Raw genomic sequence first — 24410 nt, forward strand, 5'->3', positions numbered from 1 at the left:
TGATCATCTGTAAATGAATAGTTATGAACTTTGCCTGACTCATCGACCATCACAGCCTTGGGGGCAATGTCCGAGGGCCGTAACATGGTAACAATGGCTAATAAACAAATACATTTTAATCTCAACTTTTTTACATCAATAGTGTGATTATCCCATTTAATGAAAAAATTTGAAAATTTATCAAGTGGCATAACATTGGAAATCATTCTCGGGGTTTTAGTTCTTGATTTTACAATACTTAACACCAACTGCTTGATAAACACATCATTAGTAATGTCAATTTTGCAATGTGCAGTATATACATGAGACAGTGAGGACAATATACAGTTAAGCATTGATGAAGGTCTGTCACTCTCTGATGAAATAGCTAATAAACATTCTGCCAATATACTAGAAGTGGAAGGTGGAAAATCCTCCCCAAAATTATCACATAATAATTTAATTTTTCCAAGATACATATTATAATTATTTATTGTTGACTGTGCCCGCCCAAATTTCAGTCTTGATGCTGCTTGAAGTGACCACCCCTGTTGAAGTGCCTGTTGTTTCCACAAACTCTCCAAGCAAACATTTTCCATCTTCTGTTTCGCAGTGGCTCTGGTAGAGCAGGATTCAGTTGAATGATTGCTTTCTTGGACACCCTGACGGGTGGACATATTGACAACTGGGTTAGAGTTTTGAACCATGTCTGAGCTGGCCACCATGGGGCTATTACTGTAGCATGTGCTCTCTGACCTTCTATTACTGAAAGAACTTTGTCTAAAAGTCTTATAGGTGGATTTACAAAGTTGTTCTCCCTTTTCCAATCCTTTTGTGCCAGAGCATCCAACTTCATACCATTTGGGTCGAGAAATCTTGTGTTGTAGATTGGTAGCTGTGTAGATGTCGCAGATGCGAACCTGTCTATTGTGTGAGGTCCCCACATCGAGTCCAAAAACCGGAACATCGGTCTTGACAACATCCACTCGTGTTTGTCCAACATTCTTGATAACATATCCGCTTGGGTGTTTAGTTTGCCGCTCAAATGACGAGCAATAATTGTTAGATTGTTTTGTATAGCCTCGGCCCATATTAACTTCGCAATTTCTGTCAACTCCACTACTGATCCACCCATGTGATTGATGTACGCTACTGTAGTGATGTTGTCTGATAAAACTTGAATCGTTTTTCCTTTTAGACTGGGAAGAAAGGCTCTTACACTTAGAAGAACCGCCATCAACTCTCTTACATTGGAGTGTTGGTAAGACATCTCTGGGTCCCAGAAACCCTGAGTTGTCTGTTCTTTGTAATGCCCTCCCCAACCAAGTTGGGATGCGTCTGTCACCAGCTGGCCGTCGACTTCTGAGGGTAATATTACTTTCCCATTCCATTTTGCTAATGATTCATACCACCACAAGAGATCTTTCTTGGCACATGAGTCCAGTTCTAGTTGAGATTCCCATGTATTTTTTTGTTTGATCAACTTGTACACATTTCTTAGCATTAATCTGCCTGGCAACACTGCTTTACAAATAAAATTGCACTGGCCAGCGATTTTTGACAAAACTCTAGCAGACACTGACTTTTGAGTTAACACCCTTTTAATGTCTTTCCTAACTTTAGAAATCTTAGTACTAGGTACCTTTAGCATTGGTATTCCATTATCTTGAGTTTCTAAGAGTAGGCCTAAATATTCTATTGTAGACTTAGGAATTAATATGGATTTTTCAAAGTTGATTTTCCAACCAAGGTCAGTAAGTGTGTCTACTACCACTTCAGTATCTAGTAGTAGTGTGGATTTAGGACCACATAACAGGAAGTCATCAACATAAAGTATTAACCTGATGCTGCATTCTCTTAGATACTTCACAACTGGCCTCAAAACTTTTGTAAATATATGTGGTGCAATAGAACATCCAAAATTCAAAACATTCCAAACATAATATTGGCCTCTCCATTTAAACCCAAAATATTTCCTGAAGTCACGTCTAATAAGTATATGATGAAAACCGTCTTTCAAATCAACACTAACATAAGAATCACCATTCTTTACAACGTTCGGTAAACATGATAAGTCTTCATATCGTGTCTTTGGTACTTCAATAAACTGATTGACAAATCTCATATCACTAATCAATCTGTATTTTTCTTTTCCTTTCTTTCTAGTACATCCTATAGGTGACACACATAAGGGTTTTTTTTGAAACCTTACTAATGAAACCGTCATTTAGGTAGTTCACTATTTTAGAGTCAATAAAACATTCTTCTTCCACACTAGATGTATAGTTCGCGAATTCACACTGTTCTGGTTCTGACAAAAATGGTATAGTCACTCCATATTTTAGCCAGCCTATTATGTACTCAGGGGTTCCAATTTTTTCCCAAGACTGTATGTTTTCTACCAAATTACACATTACATAAGTATCTATAACAGTTAAGCTTAAAGGGATAAATTAAATTTGAGAAAAGGGGAAAAAAAAGAAGAAAAAAAAAGAAGAAACAAAGTGTAACATGGTCATTCACTTCACTAGTGACAAATAACCAAACACGATCTGCAAACACTAGCACTAGGCCTAATTTATTCAACACAGTGACACTAGCACTAGGCCTAATTTATTCAACACAGTGACACTAGCACTAGGCCTAATTTATTCAACACAGTGACACTAGCACTAGGCCTAATTTATTCAACACAGTGACACTAGCACTAGGCCTAATTTATTCAACACAGTTAAGTACATACATTACATTAAACATTATTCTGTGTTATTATTATTTACGCCTTCATGTTTATTCCAGGAGTAATTGGAAGCACTTTGTGACTGATTACGCATGTAGTAATTGTTGTTGTTGTAACCGCGGCCTCTGCTGTTGTAATATCCCCCACTGTAGTTGTTGAAGTTATTGTAGAAGCGCCCTCTCTGATTGTCTCTATATTTTGGTTTAGTACTTGGATCATTACTAGTTATTTGCACAGCTTTTAGTAATGAATCTAATTGTTTGTCATCTAGGTTAGTTGTGCCCCGTGACAAATTTTTGAACAGTTGGGAAGTTTTGGCGCCAAACTGCCCAGACACCACTAATGCCGAATGTTCTTGGCGTAAATAATCAATGTGCGCTTTCTGAACATTAAAGATCTCTAATAGGTCATCTTGTGACGCCTGCTCTTCTAAATTCCACAGTAATTTAATAGTAGTTTCCACGTATTTTGCACTATTAGCAATAACATTAGCAGTTATCTGTTCATCTCGCTTGATACCAGACTTTGAGGTACCAACACGTAATTCTTGTGGTATTTTAATACCAGACACTTTGTCCTTTATTGCTTGATATTCATCTTGAATACTACACTGATTATCTCTAGCTACTGTAGCCTGAGATATATTTCCGGCTGTTCCATTAGGGGTAGAAGGGCCGGTATTCCTTGTTGCAGACGGCAACTTTGCTCCACCATGGCGGTCATGCACGAAAACATCTTCCCCAGACGCATCACTATCAAACCCATGTTTGGGTCTTGTGCCACTATTTCTATGCCTTTTTTCACTTTCTAGAAATTCTAGACGACTTCTAATGTCACTTTGTCCTTCTTCCACTACTTTTAGTGAGGTCTGAATGGATTTTAATAACTCATCCATCAGGAGAAGCCTGACTGCATAGCGATGCCCTACTATAACGAACAGACTGACATAATAGATGCGCATCTACAACAAACCAAATATGTTTTTCTTTTGCCTTAACTTCACGTATTTCATTAGTTGTTTTTGGTTCAGAAATAAATGAGACACCTGTATTCAACCTCTTAACTGCTGTAATAGAAAGAACAGTGTTGTGGTGGCCCATGTGGTAACATCCTTGACTGGTGATTGCCAGACTAGGGTGTGTGTCTCTCAAACTGGTTAGTTCCTTTGGTTGCTACTACCTCACCATCCTTGTGAGCTAAGGATGGGGGGTTTGGGGAACCTATAAGTCTATTGGCTGAGTCATCATCAGCCATTGCCTGTCCCTTTATGGTCCTAGCATTAGTGGAGAGAGGGCTTGAGTACTGATCATATGTACAGTATATATGGTCAGTCTCTAGGACATTGCCCTGCTTTATAGGGCAGTGTCACTGTCCCTTGCCTTTGTCATTATGAGTGACCTTTAAAACAATAATGTAAAAAAAGATTGTCATTTTAGCATCATACAACCTCACAGGGCATTGTTTAGGTTATATAGATCTTTCTAATCTTCATGTAATGCTTATTTGTTCCTACGTGTATACAAGCATATTGTCCTTTAAATAGGAATATTTGTTCCTACTCTTGATACAGACCCTCATTCTTTACTATAGGAGATATTTAAGCGCGAGTTGGAAAATATGGCAAAAAACCTTAACAAGGTCGTTAATGACCGAGCAGGTAGTTATCCACCTGTTAGCGGTGGGGGACCGCCGGTCGGTAGCTACTGTTTACCTCCGATCGAATTCTAGACGTCGCAGTGGTAACACCGCTGCTCCTGCTTTTGTTTGACTGGCAGACTAGCCTGCCTTTGTTGTGTTTTTGATCAATTGTTTCTTTTTTCTTTGTTAGATGTGATTTCCTCTATTATGAGGAAGTGTCCCAGGGTTCCCCCGAAATTCTGTGTCATCTTTATATCACCGCCGGAGGTGGATCCTCATTCCCTATGCCATACATGCAGAGGTCATAGGTGTTATGAAAGCTCCCCCTGCCAAGTATGTAGAGAGTGGTTGCCCTCACAGTGGGAAAAGTTCGAGAAGTGGAAAAAGAAATCCAAGAGGGACACGTTACCTCCAGGTTCGCCGTCGAAAGGTAAGGAGTCTCGGGCCTCTTCTTCGGCCTTGCGTTCTCTCCCTTCAGACTCTTCCTTGCCTCCCTCCTCCGTGGGGAAGTCGAGGAAGAGTGGCACCATTGATTTAACCCCCATTCCTCTTGGTCGGGCAGATCACGTTGCCTCCGCCAGTGGGGCAATATTTTCCGCCACCGGGAATGATTCCGTTACCGCTTCCATTCCAGATCATGTACGAGCGGTATGGCCTGCCCTTGGACTTCCTGATTCTCCTTCGGAGGAAGTTTGTAACCAGTTCCTCGCAGGCAAGGTAGTGCCTCAGGTCCCTTCTATTTTGGAACCCTCGGGAGTTTCGGACCTCGCCTACCTCCCGTCAACTCAGTCGGCGCCTGCGGAAGTTTCAGTGGATGTAGTAACTTCAGCTCCTGCGCACTCTGTTTGCGCTTCTACAAAATCACAACGTCGCAAGCACAAACATCGCAGTACCTCCTCCTCCTCCTCCTTCCTCTTTGGAGGCTAGGAGGGAGAGAGAGAAGAGGAAAAGGAGAGCTTGCTCTCCTTCGCGCAGACGTTCTTGCCGGAGAGACGGGCGACATAGGAAGAGACATCATCGTTCTTGCTCTTCCTCTCCTTCTGTCTCTTCACGAGATGTCTCGCCGTGAGACTATAAGCGCTCTTGTCACAAACCTAAGAAGAGCGCTTCCTCTCGTCATCGTTCTGTCTCGCTATCGTCACAAACCTAAGAAGAGCGCTTCCTCTCGTCATCGATCTGCCTCGGTATCGTCTTCCTCTCGCGAGGTATCATCTAAGCGCTTCAAGAAAAAGAGCGCTACGTTCTCGCTCTTCGTCACAAGAGAGCTCTCCAAAGTGTAATTAGCGATTTTTCATCTAATCGTGCTTGGAGCGCGGCCAAGGGCAAAGCGCTCCCTGACCTCGAACCCTCTCCTTCACGTGTCATCATAGAAAGAGCGCTCTCGCCCTTCGACTTTCCGATCGCGCAAGTCTCCGGTCATCCTCACGCAGGGTTAATCACCTCACCCTCATGTTTCAGAAAGAACAACTCCGGTTCCCTTGCTCCCTAATGAGTTACGGAAAACGAGCCACTCGAGAACCTCGGAAGAAGACGCACGGGTTCAACCCTTCTTCTCTTCTGTTAAGAGCAGAGGGAAAAGGCCAGATCGCCGATCAATTCGACCTCTTCCACCTCGTACCTCAGACCTTTCAAAGAGAGGAATCTCTACGAATCCTACTAAGACAGTACCGATGATTCGGTTAGCTTCTCCTAGACCGTCGACTTCCACGCAAGGTCAGGCGCTTGCGGCGCCATTATTCAGCGCTTAGCCTTCCCTTTTAACAATGGTAATATGGTCTCCTACTTCGCCGTTACCTCCAGACACTCTGACTTCTATCGCCCTTCCTCCTGTAATAACTTGCGAGGAATTAGCGAAGCCTGAGGATTCCTCGGAAGAGCAACCATCAAAGGACTTAGAGTCCTTCTGTTTGAGGGCTCTAAGAACTATGTGTAATATCTCAGGCCTCGGCGATCTACATCTGTCTCCTTAACATACTGACGCTCCAGCTTTAGACAGGCTATGTCGTCCTCCACTGAACCCTAAGACCAGAATTGAACTTCCCTGGTTTTATCACATTGCAGGCCATCTGAGAAAGATCTCGAGAGAAACGGGTTCCTTGAAGTCTCAGGGATCCCATAAACTTTTACAATTCCCGTTCACGAGGCAAAAGCGATTTTACAAGGTCAGAGACGCCAACCCTTCTCCTCTGACCCTGGATCCCCTCATGGCGAGACTCACACCTGGCTACTCCTCGGAGAGACTCTCTACTCTTCCAGTCTCTTTCACAGCCACAGAAGCCTCGGCAATGGAAGCGGCTTCAGTGTCCCTTCTGGAAGCTTTATCTTGGTTTGACACGTGGTCTGGTACAGTCGGCTACCTAGCGAGTCACGAGGACCTGTCAAACCAAAACTTCATGCAGTCCCTACAGGAAGTCCTAGCTGCTGGGATGTGGGGCAATTGGGTCCTCAAAAGGAGGGAATCAGTTTCCAGACTTCATAGGAGCATCGGTAAGGCCGAGAGATCAGATTTGAGAAACTCGGACCTTCTACAACCTCTCCTCTTTTCTAAACAAGCAGTTTCCTCCACCTTAGATACTTGGAGGAAAGAGACGCAGGACTTCGCGATGCAAGAGGCTGCCTCCTTTCGCCCAGTGCAATAGCAGCCAACTTCACAACCTAAGATCACAACCGCGGCTCCACTCCCATCCAAAAGCCTCAGCCAAACCTATGGGCAGAGGAATGTCGGCTCCTCCCAAGGCTAAAGGCAGAGGGAGGAACCCTAAACAGAAATAGGGTCTCGGCTCCCCTCTTCCAGTGCATAGGGGGTTGCCTGCAGGGGAGTTGGAGTTGGAAAGCTATGGGGGCCATGCAATGGACAATCAAGGTGCTTTGTTGGGGGTACCGAATCCCCTTCATAGGCTCTCCTCCTCCTGTAATTCATTCTCCGATCTCGTCCTCCCAGGTCCCTCGGAATCGTGGGAAACAGCAAGCCTAGCTCGGGAGATCCACAGCATGCTTTTAAAGGGTGCCATCCAACAGGTCCCCAACACCTCCCCGGGGTTTTTCAGCTGCCTATTTCTGGAAGAGAAAGCCTCGGGGGGTTGGAGACCAGTAATCGATCTCTACCTTGAATCAGTTTGTGAAGCAGACTCTATTCAAAATGGAGACAGCTGCCTCTGTGATCAAAGCGGTGCGTCCAGGAGACTTTATGACATCTGTGGACTTGAAAGACGTATATTTCCAAGCACCGATCCATCGCTCCAAGCACCGATCCATCGCTCAACTCTGAAATTCCTGTGCTTTCTGGTTCAGGGTCGAAGCTTCGAGCCCAAAGTCCTATGCTTTGGCCTCTCGACCGCCCCACAGGTGTTTACAAGGGTTTTCGAACTCGTTTCCTCCTGGGCACACAAGCATGGGATACGCCTGCTAAGGTATCTAGACGATTGGCTACCCCTGGCCTCGTCCAGGGAACAAGCTCTGGATCACCTGAGAAGGCTTCTCGACCTTTGCAAGGATCTGGGGATCCTTGTAAACGTTGAGAAGTCTTGTTTGATTCCAACCCAAGTCATGAACTAGCTGGGTATGTCCATCAACACCAAGGTAGGGAGGGTGTTCCCTTCGGAAGACAGACTTCTGAGACTGGAACAATCCATCGCCCAACTCTTGTCTCCACTGCCTCCTCCAGCCAAGTTGTGGCAGAGTCATCTGGGCCATCTTTCCTCCCTGGAAAAAGTAGTTCCAGGCGGAAGATTAAGAATGAGAAGTCTCCAGTGGCATCTGAAGACCCATTGGTCCCAAAAGAACGATTCCCCATTCTTGCCAGTGGAGGTTCCAGCTCTGGTGATACAAGATCTTCAGTGGTGGTCAGCCAGAGAGAATACCCAGATGGGCATTCCCCTCCAAAGCTCTAATCCGAAGTTTAAACTTTTCGGACGGGTCATTACGGTGCTGGGGTTCCCACCTAGGCCCGAAGTTAGCATCAGTAGTCTGGTCTCCGATAGAACAAACTCTCCATATAAATCACCTGGAATTGTTAGCAGCCTGGAAAGGCCTAAAATACTTTGTAGAAGATCTACAAGGACGAGAGATGGTGCTGATGAGCGACAACTCCACAGCCATCTCGTACATCAACAAGCAAGGGGGTACTCCGGCAAGAGACCTCTGTCTGCTTGCGGTACAGATTTGCCAGTGGGCGGAAGGTCTCGATATTTCTCTCACAGCCAGGTTTATTCTGGGTCGGAGAAGCATCGTGGCGGATTAACTAAGCAGGTATCACCAAGTGTTGAGTGGCGAATGGTCTTTGGACCCCTGAGTAACAAAGGCAGTAATAGCTTTGTAGGGTATCCCTACAATAGACCTGTTCGCCACTTCTCTGAATGCGAAACTTCCCCGCTACTGGTCCCCAGTTCCAGATCATCAGGCAGCGATCCAGGACGCCCTTCAACAGTCTTGGGACAACCTGGATGCATATGCCTTTCCACCCTTTTGCCTGCTGAGAAGGGTGATCAACAAACTCAGGACCTCCCGGAACTGCAAGCTAACCCTAATAGCTCCGGCATGGCCAAGCAGAGAATGGTACGCAGACCTTTCCTTGCTGGTTCAGGTTCCAAGATTTCTTCTTCCAGAACCCCTTCTGCTGACGCAGCCACACAATGGTGTCCCCCACGGGAGAATTCCTTTTGGCTGTCCAGTCACTCCTCAGACACAGGCTTTTCAGAGAACGTGGCCGAGCACATGTCTAGGTACCTGCGCCAATATTCCACAAACTTCTCCCAAGCAAGATGGAGAGTGTTTGCAGCTTGGTTTAGAGGGCGAGGCTTGTTTCCACTCGATCCCTCTCTTCCTTTAGTGGCGGACTTCCTATTGTTCCTCAGGGAGGAAATGCTCCTCTCAGTCTCGGCTATTAAGGGCTATCGCTCAGCCTTGAGCCTCATCTGTAGACTTAGAGGGGTTGACCTTTCCACCTCAGAAGATATCACCTTGTTGATTCGAGGTTTTGAGCCCTTAAATAGGACCTCTGACTACTTTCTGACCCTTAAGACCGTTTTCCTAGTAGCTCTGGCCTCGGCAAAAAGGGTCAATGCACTACATGGTCTGTCCTACAACGTCACCCATTCTAGAGGATGGGGGGAAGTCTCACTCAACTTCGTGCCAGGCTTTGTGGCCAAAACTCAGAATCCTTCATTGGCCGATGAGAAGTTTCGAGAATTTCAATTTTCCAGCCTCAATAAGGTAACACACGATACAGACCAATTGTTACTGTGCCCAGTCAGGGTGCTAAGGAAATACCTGAAGAGCGCCATATCTTTCAGACCACGCCTCCGTCATCTCTTCCTCAATACCAACAAGGTAAAGAAGAGAATCTCTCGCAACACCATCTCTTTCTGGCTCAAGAAAGTTATTGCGAGAACCATTCACATAGACCCAGAGGCAGCACAACCCCAAGCCCATCAAGTTAGGGGAGTTGGCATTTAAGAGAAATTTCTCAGTCTCACAAGTCTTAAGAGCTGGGGTCTGGAAATGCCATTCTACATTCACCATTCACTATTTGAGCGATGTGACACATAGGTCTCTAGACACCTTTTCTATAGGGACTATTGTGGCAGGTCAACAGGTGCTGTAGCTACCTTACGCCCTTTCAGGGGACAGTAGCCATTGGTTGAGGATCCTGTGTTACACTAGGTTTTAAGAAGGACATCCATCTATCTTCTTCGTTTCCTTCTCCCTCCCATCTGGGTGTCCTAGTCTGTAGCCAGTTTCAGCTGGACTCGCCAATTGAAATAAGGTATGAAACTCATCTGATTCCTCTCACAATGTATAAGTTATACTCATAGTGACGAGGTTTCCCTTTTCAAGGTCGGGGGAATCCTAAGTATGAAAGGGTCCGAGTCGAATGTTCCTGACCCACTTCTTCCTGAAACATTTGTTTCCACAAAGCTACAAACTTTCAGTTGTGCTAAGATTATGGGGATCTTCAAAGAAAGAAGATTAACGGGAGATTTTTTCTTCTAAAGAGTCTAATCTAAGGACTATCTTCCCTAGGAATAGGGAACTCCTTGGCCACCCTAACCTCAAGACTTAAGTCTCCTATAGTAAAGAATGAGGGTTTGTATCAAGTGTAGGAGCAAATGACAAACTTATAACAGAGTTTGTATTTTTCCTAACATACAAACCCGAATTCTTTACACAGATCTTCCCTCCATCACCGTCCCCTAGAATAGTCCTAGTTAAAATCCGATTGAAGGTAAACAGTATCTACCGACCGGCGGTTCCCCGTCGCTAACTGGTGGATAACTACCTGCCTGGTCGTTAGCGACCTTGTTAAGGTTTTTCTGCCGTATTTTCCAGCTCGCGCTAGAATATCTCCTATAATAAAGAATTTGGGTATGTATGTTAGGAAAAATACAAACTCTGTTATAAGTTTGTCATATTTTCAGTGCAAGCTGGAACAGCTGTTGAAATCGTTATAGAAGTAGATAACTAGTGGTTAGTGTGGGCGAAAAGCTACCACCCCCTACCTGTTGGAAGCTCTTCACTTTTAATTTCGCCTGCAATGAATAAGGATATAGTGTAGATTCTCAAGGTGCGAACATCCTACTTGCAAACTTTTAGACTTACGAACGCAACTACCGCAAGTAAAAGATACGTTAAAACTCCGTGGAGTTGTAATTTTGAAATTAGCGCCACTCCTGACTGGGTCCCGATCCAGCTGGCGCCATCCAGGACGGTCAGTTCTGACCTGCTTTATTCAAAATAATTACAGTTATTATTTATTTAAGGTAAAATAAAGTTCATTTTGATAAAATATGATAAAAGTTGAGGACTTTGGATCCTCATGTTTTCTTATGAGAATTTTTTTTTTTTTGTATACAGTACTTGAATCTGTTATATACTGTATGGCCATTTTCATAAACCAATTAATCGCAGATAACAAGAGTTTTGACTGTAGGAGGTAGCTGGAGTTAATGCTTTTCCTCCTTTACATGGCCAGGGTGTATATCATTTCCAGGAAAGAACAACAACCCTTCCCATTGGTCTGTATTTTGCATACAAAACAAATCTCAAATTTTTAAAAGTAATTTGTATTTTTTCTAGTTATACAAAACTGAGTCCTTTAAATTAACTTCCCTTCCACCCCTCTCAGTCCTGGGCCAAAAGGTGAAAGTGAGGCTTTTGGTCCAGGTAATATTTATGGGTGCCTGACTTCCATACATTCACCTTTTGTATTAACATCGCTCCTCCATCCTTTTGGCTTTAATTTATGCTTTTGAGCTTGCTGACATTTTCTATTGACTAATATATTAAGACTTGCCAGCCTCACCAACCATCTTTTTTAGTCACCTGTTTTTGTTTACATCATATGTCTTTACAATGTAACATTGCTTTGTTTAATTTGTAATGTTTTTAGTCATAGTACAATGCTGTATTGTATAATTCATGTGGCATTAGTTGGGGATTTTGGGGTGTTAGTTAAGTGAGAAATGATTAGCAGTGAGATGAATTCTTTGACATAAAATAACTTGTAGTTATGTGGCTTGACATTTTCATTGTATATGAATGAATAAGGATTCTGTTGATCATAAAATGAACACCAGAGAAAAATTTTGAAAATTAATAACCTTTCTAGGCTTGGTACAAAAATGTATGTATAAGAGTTTTTATATTAAAGTGTAACTCCCAAATATAAATTTTTTAAGTTTTAATAAGTGTAATTTTGAATAATTTTTAATGTAACAATTAATCATATGAATAATTATGGTTTATTCCTTATAGGCCTCCCCTGGTAATTTGTCTCAGTTTGAAGAAATCCTCTTTGGGGGAAACAGCGAGTTGAATGTTACAACAGGCGTAATGGCAGTAAAGTTGTCATCCGAAGGTGGACAAAGGGTAAGTTTAAAGCTGCATTAAGTAAAATGTGATATTGTTTGCAACATTTCTATATTTATTGGTACAAATGCTCGTGTAAAGATCTAATATGTTGATGTAACGTCTCTGAGTCACAATAATTGTAAACTCAATTTTGTTCTCAAGGTAATTAAATGCTGTAAGGTTTTTGGTTTGTTGATTGCTTTGAATGTATAAATGTAATTTTTTATTATCTTGCCCTTACTATAATGGTTTCCATTCATGTCAGATTGTTGGAGCCGGTTATGTAGATGCAGCAGGAAGGGTAATGACTCTATCAGAATTCACTGACAATGATTCATTCAGTAACTTGGAGGCTCTAATTGTTCAGCTTGGACCTAAGGAATGCTTAATTGCACAAGGTGATTTGGGCCCAGATGGAGTTAAGCTCAAACAGGTGAGTGATTCTGGCTAGAATAAGATTGTTTACCTTTTAGAACATTTTCTAGTTTTGTCACAATTATTTCTATCCTTCATCATTTTGGGTTAATTAGGATTCCCAATAAAATTATAGTATTTAAGAGTGTTTTGGAGTTTCAAATCGCTAAAATTATTGATTTACATGCTAGTCCATAGATTTAGGAAAACGTAAAACTGATGAGGCGTTTGATATGGTGCAAAAATGGTTTATTTGTTTCTATTTTTATGTATCATTATTGATGTAAATTACTTGTAACAAAATCACTGATGCATGTCTAGACCTGTAGGGGTCCTTCAAGGGATTTACTGAATAAATGGTAATAGTTGAAGGAATGTGAATTTGAGTTTGGGGAACTATGTGGAAACCAAGGGAAGGGATAAAAAACCAATGCAGATTTGGCTGAATGGGCATAACAACAAATTCAAGCACAATCTATAGTGTGTCCACATTGTATATGGTATCCTCTGCAAGATGTGTGCTTACGGTACACCATACCACATAGGTACATGATTATGCTACCCATCAAAACCCTAATCCATAGAGATTTGTTATTTTATTGGCCTCTCCACTTCAGACTCCATCCAGAATTCAAATTATTGTTAGTTGAGGTAAATTAGCCAGCAAGTGAGTGCTATTAATTGGCTTTCCATTTTGCATACATTTGTATAGTTTACTATTATTTTAACCTAAAACCTAATTTGAGAGAGCAGGATGAAGTCCAAGGGCTCCAACAGGGAAAATAGTCCAGTGATAAAAGGAAATAAGGAAAGAGAATAGTGTGCTGGAGTGTACCCTGAAGCAAGAAATCTCTAACCCAAGAGAGTGGAAAACTGTGGAACAGAGGCTAGGGCACTATCCAAGACTAGAAGAGGTGCTTAACATAGCTTAAGTGTCATTTTTACCCTTACTATGTGGAAAGTAGCCACTGAACAATTACAGTGCAGTAGTTAACCCCTTTAGTGAAGAGGAGATTAACCAGCCCAATGAGTCAAGCTCCACTTTAGAGCTGGGCCAAATAAATTCAGGAGGGAAAAATATATTATAAGTAACTGAACTCGGGACGGATATTGTTTATGGGATCAGCAGTGTCCCTCGTTCATGTCACTCACTATCACGTAGTTCACTGTAATGTTGCTACATTTAACATCATTTTTAAGAAGGCTACATGATAACTGTCTTTTCAATTGTAGATATTACCATGGAATTGAGCAGGAAGAGAACCTGTTTCACATCAATCCTTGAAATTTCCATTTGGATATGTGAATTATTCTAGGAACAATTTACTCCACTGGCAAAAATAGTCATTCAACCCATACCAAAATAAACTTTTGCTGTGGCTTTTCTATGGCAGATATCCACCTGAAATTTGGTATGGACAAAGTTAATATCCATCCCATAGATCCCTGAAAATTTCATTTAGATATGTGAAATATTTTACGAGTAATTTATTGCGCCGCCGAAAATCAGCCTCCTGTGGGTATTGAAAAATGGCTTCTGTGACTTTTCTATGGCAAGTATCGATATGAATATTGGTATGAATGTAGTTCATATAACACCCATCAAACCCTGTGAAAATCATTTGGATATTTGTAAAACTTTAAGAGTAGTTTGCGGCTCCTCACTGATTTTTAGCTTAAAATAGTCACGCACAAAAGTGAAAGCCTGGACATTCTTATAGCAGGTATGAACATGAAAATTGGTAGAAACAAAGCTTATATGTTTCTAAATAACTGAATTATTCTTGGAACAATTTACTCTACCGCCAAAAATAACCCTTCAACCTGTACCGAAATAAACGTTTACTGTGGCTTTTCTATGGAAGATATCAACATGAAAATTAATATGGACAAAGTAAATATCCATTCCATAAATCCCTGAAAATTTCATTCAGAGATATGTGAAGTATTCTACGAGTAATTTACTGCCCCGCCGAAAATCGTCCTCCACCAGATATCGAAAAATGGTTACGGGTACTTTTTTATGGCAAGTATCAATATAAAAATTGATAAGAATATAGTTCATATAACACCTATCAAACCCTGTGAAAATAATTTGGATATCTGTAAAACTTTAGGAGTAGTTTTCTCCTCCTCGACTGATTTTTTAGCTAAAAATCTTCACTTAGAACAAAAGTGACAGCCAGGGCATGCCTATAGCAGGTATGAACATGAAAATGGACAGAAACAAAGCTCATATATATCTAGATAATCCCTTAAAATTTCATTCGAATATGTTTATTGGTATTGGCGTTATTGACTCCGCCGCCAAAAATGTCAGCTATTCCCCCCACACCCGCTCCAAAGTCTATGGTTAGAGAATGACTGGGCTATGGGTTGGCATTTTGGCATTTCATATAAGGTTGCTCACATCGTTTGCGACAATAAATCTAATGAATAAAAAAGAAACATAGCAAATATAAAGGTATGAAAAATACATTAAGATACAAGAATCTGTGATAAATAGAAATTTAACCCTGGATAGGTACGGTGGGTCGTTTGCGACCCCGAGCGTCAAAAAAAAACAGGTTTTTCTCACGTGACTCACCCCTGTGACTGAATTTGTGGGTGATCGACCTGCAGGAGGTGTCTCCCCTACACGCTCTAGTAGTGTCCAGATGTGCATTGCTGTAGCTGTACTCCTTCCCCGATTTCTGAGACGCGTCGGGGTCGTTCGCGTCCGAGTTTACCCTTCTGAGGTAGTTTGCATAATTATCAAAGTTATTACGTATTATGAAATTGTCGTAGAATGGTGCAACTTGTATAGGTTATCAGTTGTGGAAAGTCTTGGTGGATTGTTTGGCTACCATGTGCATGTTTTTTTTTTAGTTAAAATGTCGTTCATCACCACGAGGACCATTTTACCGCGAGTGCCCCTTTTTCATTTTTTTTCATTTTTTTGCCAAGTCATTTTTCCGTAAGATATTGCCAAATAGTGTCGTAAAACTTTTGCTTGTTTAGTGTTGGAAAGTGTGTCTAGATGATCTGGCTACCCATGCATGACTTTGTTTTTGTCAGATACGACGTAGTTATTGGTATATTGGGTATTTAACTGCGGTTACCAATTTCTGTTTTTTTTCAATATTTGTAAAAATTACTACGTAGTAAGGAATTGCCGTATATTATTCATTTTTTTTTCATGTTTATGTGTTAGAAAGTGTGCCTTGATGGTTGGGCTAACACGTGCATGTCTTTTTTTTTATCTGAGATGTCGTATATTAGAATGTCGGGCATTTTACCGCGAGTGTCCCTTTTTAATTTTTTTAAATTTTTTTGCCAAGTCATTTTTCCGTAAGATATTGCGAAATAGTGTCGTAAAACTTTTGCTTTTTTAATGTTGGAAAGTGTGTCTAGATGATCTGGCTACCCATGCGTGATTTTGTTTTTGTCAGATACGACGTAGTTATTGGTATATTGGGTATTTAACTGCGGTTGCCAATTTCTGTTTTTTTTTCAATATTTGTAAAAATTTACTACGTAGTAAGGAATTGCCGTATATTATTGATTTTTTTTTCATGTTTGTGTTAGAAAGTGTGCCTTGATGGTTGGGCTAACACGTGCATGTCTTTTTTTTTTTATCTGAGATGCCGTATATTAGAATGTTGGGCATTTTTCCGCGAGTGCCCCTTTTTATTTGTTTTGCATTTTTTTGCTTAGTCATGTTACCGTAAGGAATTGGCAAGTAGTGTCGCAAAACTTATATTTTTATAGTGTTGGAAAGTGTTTCTAGATGATCTGGCTACCCATGCCTATTTTTTTTTTAGCCAGATATGGCGTATATATAAGTATGTGTTCGATTTTCCTGTGATTGCCATTTTTTCGTTTTTTCCCATTTCTTTCAAAATTACTACGTACTAAGGAACTATCACAGAGTAATATTTCATTTATATGTTTATTTGTCGGAAAATATGCCTTGATGGTTTGCCTAGCACGTGGCTGAAATTTTTTTTTTCTGAAATGCCGTATATTAGAATGGCCATTTTTCCACGAGTGCCCCTTTTTATTTGTTTTGCATTTTTTTGCTTAGTCATGTTACCGTAAGGAATTGGCAAGTAGTGTCGCAAAACTTATATTTTTATAGTGTTGGAAAGTGTTTCTAGATGATCTGGCTACCCATGCCTATCTTTTTTTTAGCCAGATATGGCGTATATATAGGTATGTGTTCGATTTTCCGGTGATTGCCATTTTTTCGTTTTTTCCCAATTCTTTCAAAATTACTACGTACTAAGGAACTATCACAGAGTAATGATTCCTCTAGATGTTTATTTGTCGGAAAATTTTGTTTACTTTTTTTTTGATTGAATATCATCAAATTTTTTTAGCTAAAATATTGTTTTACATTTTTTTTTTTTCGATTTTATTTCCCTTCAAAAAAATTTTTTTGGGTCAGAATTTTAATTTTATAGACGTAAAATAATCGACAATTATCCAGCAACCCACCATACAATTTTTATGCATATCCAATAATAATTAGATTAGTAAATAACACCTTGAAATTGACATACCCTTCCTACATTTCAAGTGGCAGATTAGGGAGTCTGAGTCAGTGTGGTTGGCGGCAATTTTGTGGACATATCCGAAGCGTAAGCTGCCCTATCTATATATATTCTTGTTCCCTATAGAATTTGTGATATTTTGGTATATTTTTACCTGCATAAATATCATATTATATATTAAATATATGTATTTTTTTACGAAATTTCCAAGTACTCAAAAAATTACCTTTAGATATGGCCCCTGATATAAATGTAATTTACAAAATAATGAAGATTTTTTTACATATTTCTATTTTAGGATAACATATGTTTATTCCCTAAAAAAATTAGCCACTTCCTATTTCATTTGGGTACCCAAAAAAATTCATGAAATTTGGACAATTTTTTTTGGCCAAAAAAAGTTACCCTTTTTTTCTCATTTCAGATCTTCACCTCCATGGGTCTGACTTCATCCAAAATACATCAAGATGTGTCCTAAACATTCAAGAATCAATTCCTAAAAGGATTTGTGTATATATGTATAAACTTTTTTTTTATGAATTTTTATGTCAGGTCTTTTTTTTTTTCTACTTAATTTTTTAAAATATTTATAATAAATAGTTTTTCTGCAGATGAGTAGTATTTATCTTTACAGTTGTTTTAAGCATTCATTGAAGTTTTTTTTTGGCAAAAGAAAAAAGGAGGTTACTGCAAAAACTGATTTTTCAAGAATTTTTTTTGGCGTCGGGGTCGTTCGCGTCCGAGTATACCCTTAAAGGGGTGTCCGAGGACCGTACCTATCCAGGGTTAAAGCTTATCCATAAAACCCATGCTTCTTAAAAACAGAAAAACTCAGAATCCATTGAAATGTCAGATAATTTTTTTTACTAAAACTAAATATCTTTGTCTTCTAAGATCAAGATCTAGCAACAATTCCCATGTATACTCCCTGCAGTATTTGCCAACCAACAGGGGAAGGTATATTAATGCTCAGTAATAAGCAAATAATCTGGAGATGTTCAATCACTACAGAAATTCTGAAGAGACAGAAACCTTGATTGGTGTGTCAATTACCACCTCTGCTAGAATATTCCGTCTTTTACTAAAGGCTTTTATTTGTGAAGGGAAAGATGGGAAAATTTTAAAGTATTTTTCAAATTTTTGGGTAAATGTCAATAAAAGTGAACTTCTGGAAAAGGAGCTATATGAACATTAGGTGAGTTTAGAAATAAGAAATTTTATTATTAGAATTCTGTTTTTAATAAGGATATTTCCATCCTAACCACTTACTTTGGCAATCTAAGAATAATTGATTTGGGTCGTTGAGAAATGATTGACAACAGTAGGTAACTAGAGAAACTTCAAAATATGGCTGAGTTGTCTTCAATCCGTGCATGCATAGCAACTCTATAAACAAAATAGTTGTTATTTTCTTTGCTAACGAAATGGGAAGGTTAGGTTTTCGCCCGATGTTTGTCTATTTGTTTGTTTTTTAACAAGTTCCAGGCCACCATTTTACTCATAGAATAGTGAAACTTTCAGGGATTAGTTGTTATGTTGAGATGTGGAAGTGTTTAACTTTTAAAATTCCTAGGTCAAAGGTTAAGGTCGACCGAATTAACCGTAACCATAACCCCAACTTTACTCATGGTTGTCACACACTTCAAATACGCTTACGGTCTAAATTGATTCTGGGAAAGGTAAGCAGTTTTTGAGAAATAAGCTGCCATGGCGGAGGTCTTGCACTTTAGAGTGCTTTTCTAGTTTAGTATGAAATTGTAAATACAATTTCTTTATAGGAACTCATTTTTTGCCTTTTTAAAACTGCTGCAATTAATAAATACTGTTATATTATAAAGTAAACAAATTGTTATTGTTATTATTACTAGATAAGCTACAACCTACTCTATAGGTAATGCAGAAAAATATAAGAAATTATTACATTTACGTAACAACATATTGTACATTATTCAAGTTTATTTTACTTACGAATAAAGTAGTCTTAGTGAATCATGAAAATGCATAAACTTGAAGTACCGAGTATAGTAGTTGCTTCAGGATGCCCTGAATGCCAGCAAATTTTTTTAAATGTTGTGTGCTGATTCTGGAAAAAAATGCATATGTTAACTCTTAATACAGTATTATAATGTAAAAGTGTTTTTAAAGCAATGAATTTAGATAGGCTACTCTTTAATGTGAACATTATTGACAGAAGACTAGAGGAAGTTATATAGATTGATAGAATGGCATAAGAATTAAATCAATTCTAGCGTTAAATCTATGTATAAAGAAAAACAAGAAAAATGCATATCTAATTTGTAGATAAGGGCAATAGAAATTGAGATGTTGAAGAGTTATTTGATGATTTTAGGCTAAAAATATTTTTCATTGTATTGTAATAATTTGCTAACATACCAAATATCCTAGGTACTTTCAAGAAGCAATATGCTCCTCACTGAGAGAAAGAAGAATGAATTCTCAGTGAAAGATGCAGATCAAGATTTGAATCGTCTGTTGCGAGGAGTAAAAGATGCCAGCTCTGTTGCTGCCAGACCAGAATTTGATCGAGTTGTTGCCCTTGCAGCCTTGACTGTTGTCATCAAATACCTAGAGGTAAGAAGTAACCCTCCTGAAATGTTACATGATTTTTTATTGACCTCTAAAGCTTTGATATTCCTGCTGTTAAGGTAAGTCAGTGTTGTAGAGGAAATTATTCAACTTTATTGATGTTTCCATCTATTGTTAAGGTTTGTGTTTGGTCTTTGGAAGAAGTATTTTAAGCCTTTTTTTATACGGTCCTTCCTCCATAACCATTGATGTGCCTTCTTTAACTTCACTTTAATTTGGCTATTTAAATACACAACTATTATAAAAAAAATATATGCAGAGATTCACTTAAATATGGCAAAATGATCAAGTTGACAAAAAATAGAAATACTGTCAATAAAGACACCTATCCTTCCTGTCTCAGCAAAGAAAAGTTTTCCTCTCACACCCTAAGGCTTCTGGTTTAATTGTTATCCTGTAAACCTTTTCTGCAAATGATAAAAAGAAATACAAGTAGTTTTACCTATACAGTATCTAATTTTATATTGTTCCAACACAGAATACTTACCTCGAACTACTTTCTTAGGAGTATCTGGGATCTCCTCCCAACCGACCAGAGTTTTGTGTAGTTTACCCTAGTCCCGTTTTCTATGAGGGGTAACCTCAGGTGGAGTGGAACATGCCCTGAGGCTATCCCCCAGGTCAGAGAGCATGCTTGCTCAGGTCTCGATCTCCAGTAAGTTCTCTGGTCGCGTCGTGATAACATCTCGACGCTCTCTCCTTACCCAGTGCGACCCTGTGTCCCCGACCCCCTTTTTGTGTCTTTCGCGGTCCCCACGTGGACCCATTATTATTTTTATTATTATTACTATCCTAGTTACAGCCCTTTTTGGAAAAGCAAGATGCCTTAAGCCCAGGGGCTCCAATAAGGAAAAATAGCCCAGTGAGGAAATGAAATAAGGAAATAAATAGCTGAAGAGAACAAATTAACAATAAATCATCCTTCCTACCCTTATCCTCTGTGTTCTCCTACAGCCGCGTGTCCGGAGTGCGAGTCCTGGAACGTGGTGCAGTGGGTGCGCTTCGGCACCAAGAAGAAGAATGCGTCCAAGAGGTCTCATAGGAAGACGAGCCTCTCCCCGCCGCTTACTTCTCCCGATGCCTCGTCGGATGGAGCTTCTTTATACAGCCATCCTCCCCTACCCAGAGTAGGGGATGAGGTAAGTCAGTTGTGGGGAAGTGCCCATTGCTCTTCCCCAAGAGTCTGATCTTCAGGATAGTGGGGTTGTGGCGTCGTTCCAGACGAGTGAGGGGCTTGAGGGAGGGGCGGGAGTGTGTTGGGAGACGGAGTCCTGGTGCAAGCAGGCCACGTCTCCTCTGATGACCCCATGTGGGGGAAAAATGTCCCTAATTCTTCTCCAGCCTCTTTGGCGTGTTTTTCAGTCACTTCTTCAGCCGAGGACGTCGCCAAGAAGGAGCCTCCCAAGACGGGGCGCTGAGGAAGCTCAGCAGCGGCACCCGACGGAGGGACTCATCATGGCAGGTTCCAGTCGACAAGCGTAAGTCCGCGAAGGGTCCGGCTCCATCCGCACAGCGGAGAGAGTCGCCCCTTCGGTCTGGCAGTCGAGTCCTGACCTCCAAAGGCCACCTAGCTCGGCACGAGCGCAGTGGACCCAGTACGAAGGCCCCCGTTCCGACGGCGATGCCCGCCCTTCGACGTGAACCCCGGCAACAGCAGGCTCTGGCAGACCGGCATAACTCCGCGAGGGTTCCGACTCCTTCCGTCCAGCGGAGAGTCGCCCCTTCGGTCTGGCAGCCGTGTCCCAGCCTCCAAGACTTCGACAGCCAGGTCTCGGTCGACAGGCATAAGCCCGCGAAGGTTCCGACTTCTCCCGCCCAGCGGAGAGAGTCGCCCCTTCGGACTGGCAGCCTTGTCCCGGCCTCCGGTCCTTCGATGGCCAGCCCTGAACGAAGGAACCAACCAGCCAGCACAGGCAAGCCCGTGGCTCCATGGATATCCGCAGGAGCTCCATCCTTCCAGCGGAGGTAGCCGCTGGATCGACCCGGTAGCATGGCATCCATACCCGGTACCACGACTGCTCCATTCAGGCTTCGTGGTCAACCGCTGGTATGCCAGGGTACTTACACCCCACGGATTTCCCGGGAGGGGGTAGACCCATGACGGCTACCTCCGTCCCAGTGGCTTCATCCGTGATGGAGGTAGCCGCTCCATCGTCCTGGCCAGCCCCATCCAAGCATTGGAGGTGGCCGCTGACACACCCATGATGGCTACCTCCGTCCCGGCGGCTCCATCCGTGATAGAGCCAGCCGTGCCATCGTCCCGGCCAGCCCCGTCCAAGCATCGGAGGCGGCCGCTGACATGGCAGGGTACTTAAACCCCACGATCTCCCCGGGAGGGGGTAGACCCATGACGGGTACCTCCGTCCCAGTGGCTTCATCTGTGATGGAGATAGCCGCTCCATCGTCCCGGCCAGCCCCATCCAAGCATTGGAGGTGGCCGCTGACACACCCATGACGGATACCTCCGTTCCGGCGGCTCCATCCGTGAAGGGGTCAGCCGTGCCATTGTCCCGGCCAGCCCCATCCAAGCATCAGAAGAGGCCGCTGACTTGGCAGGGTACTTAAACCCCACGGATTTCCCCGGGAGGGGGTAGGCCCATGACGGCCCCATCCGTGACGAAGGCAGAGTGGTTTTTCCCCGAGCGTGTCGAACGGTGCTATTGCCTCTCCAGTGCCTGCCTCAGTGGCCGCTGGAGAGGGAGCCCCGCACCTTTGCCCAGTGCCTCTTCGGCTCCGTCCGCCCTTCGGATGTAGAAGTTGGCACACGTAATCTTTCCCTTGCCTTGCCCCCCGTAGGGGAGCTTCGACTCCTCAGTTAGCCTTCAGACCCTCCTACTCAGACTCCAGGAGAGGGCGTTCAGGCCGCGGCTCTCGAAGGAGTTAGGAGGGGAGGCCCCCCTACTCCTGCTGGCGCCTCAGGTGGGGGGATGCCTCAAACGATATTGGCAAGCATGGCGGGACCACGGAGCGGATCCGGGGACCGTAGCAGTACTAAAGGAGGGGTACAAGCTTCCCTTCCTAGCGGACCTCCACCTCGGATCCCAGATCAACAGGGGTAGTGGTTGGTATCCAGAGACCCCTGGAGAGTAGCAATATTGCAGGAAGAAGGCTCGGCAATGCTGGCGAAAGGGGCAGTAGAACCAGTCGAAAACCGAGTCCAGGGTTCTGGAGACCTTTCAGCCCTCAACAATTCGTGTACAACACCGGCTTCAAGATGGACACTCCGAAGTCGGTCCTAGCGACCTTGAAGGAGGAGGACTGCTGAGGTCCATAGGCCTCGAAGCCGTCTGCTTCCAGGTCCCTGTCCATCCCTCCATTAGGAGGTTCTTAAGGGAAAAATGGAGTACCAAAACATGGCAGTTCAAAACCCTATGCTTCAGACTGTCGGCAGTCCTCGGGCTTCACGAAGGTCTTCTCAACAGTTTCAGGCTGGGCGTACGAACTGGACGTCCGCCAGATTCGGTACTTAGGTGACTGGTTGTTGCTTTCAGTCCCAGAGGAAGTACTGAGGGAGCAAGACGAGAAGCTCCTGCAGTTCTACAACGTCTTGAGTATCATCATCAACCTGGAGAAGTCCCGGCTGATTTCCTCCTCCAGGATGACCTACCTAGGGTTGGTTCTAGACTCCCGGATGGCGAGGTCCTTCCCCTCCACGGAGAAACTGGACATCCTGAAACAGATACTCTGGCCCTTCCTGTCGGGCCAACCCAGGAGAGCCAAGGTCTAGCGAAGACTGATAGGACTCCCCGCACTGGATAGTCCTGGTGTCCCCAGAGACGAAGGAAGTCCTGGGGTGGTAGCAATCGGAGCGAACACCCCCAAGGGAATGCCCTTTTCTGCCTACCCTCCGGAGATACTCCTGTTCACTGACGTTTCCAAGGAGAGCTGGGGTGCTCATCTTCTCGACAAAATGGCAATAGGTAAATGGGAAGTCGAGGGGACGAACCTGCACATATACGTGCTGGACATGAGGATCGTACAAAGAACGGGCCTAGAGATCGTCCATCTACCCCGGGGAAGCTCCGTGGATCCGGGGTGCGACAACGTCACGGTGGTGGCCTACTTGAAAGAGCAAGGAGGACTGAATTTGAAGGAACGGTGCAATCTCACGATGGAAATCCTAGAATGGGCTGAAGTGGAACAAATTAATTTTTCAGCCAGGTTCTCTCCGGGGAAGAGGAACGTCCTGGCCGACGGCCTCAACTGGAAGGGTCGAGTGGTATGGCCCGAGTGGTCCCTACACCCAGAAGTGGTCAAAACCCTCTCCCTGAAGTGGGGCTCCTCTTCGCCACGAAACTAAATGCACAGCTCCCCGTGTTTTGTTTTCCTGTGCCAGATCCAGCAGCAACGTTTGAGTGAGATGGACGGCCAACCTGTGGGTGACTTTGGTAGCGCCCTGGTGGCCAGAGAGGGAGTGGTTCGCAGATCTAAAGGAACTGGCATGCCTTACACCTGGGACACTTCCAGACAGACCAGACCTGACCTTCTCCGGCAGCCTCACTTCCAGAGGCTCCACGAAAACCCTTGATCCTTTCTTCACGCGTGGAGGTTATCGAGCGTCTGCTGAAAAAGGAAGGATTTCCGTCGAGGACAGCATCAAGGATGACAGGGTACCTGAGGCGTTCGTCAGTCGAGGTGTACCAGGCGTA

At 42.8% G+C, this 24410-nt stretch overlaps 1 protein-coding gene across 1 annotated transcript in view; it reads left to right on the forward strand.

Moving 5' to 3' along the window:
- Nucleotides 1-24410, forward strand: part of LOC137621508 (DNA mismatch repair protein Msh2-like) — a 139465-nt gene that overhangs the window by 53960 nt on the left and 61095 nt on the right. The window contains exons 5-7 of the mRNA XM_068351861.1: nt 12110-12223; nt 12471-12638; nt 19561-19746. Of these exons, the coding sequence (XP_068207962.1) occupies nt 12110-12223; nt 12471-12638; nt 19561-19746 (468 nt within the window). The remainder of the gene's footprint in view (nt 1-12109; nt 12224-12470; nt 12639-19560; nt 19747-24410) is intronic.

This window comes from Palaemon carinicauda, chromosome 28, assembly GCF_036898095.1.
Source record: "Palaemon carinicauda isolate YSFRI2023 chromosome 28, ASM3689809v2, whole genome shotgun sequence".
Taxonomy (NCBI): Eukaryota; Metazoa; Arthropoda; class Malacostraca; order Decapoda; family Palaemonidae; genus Palaemon; species Palaemon carinicauda.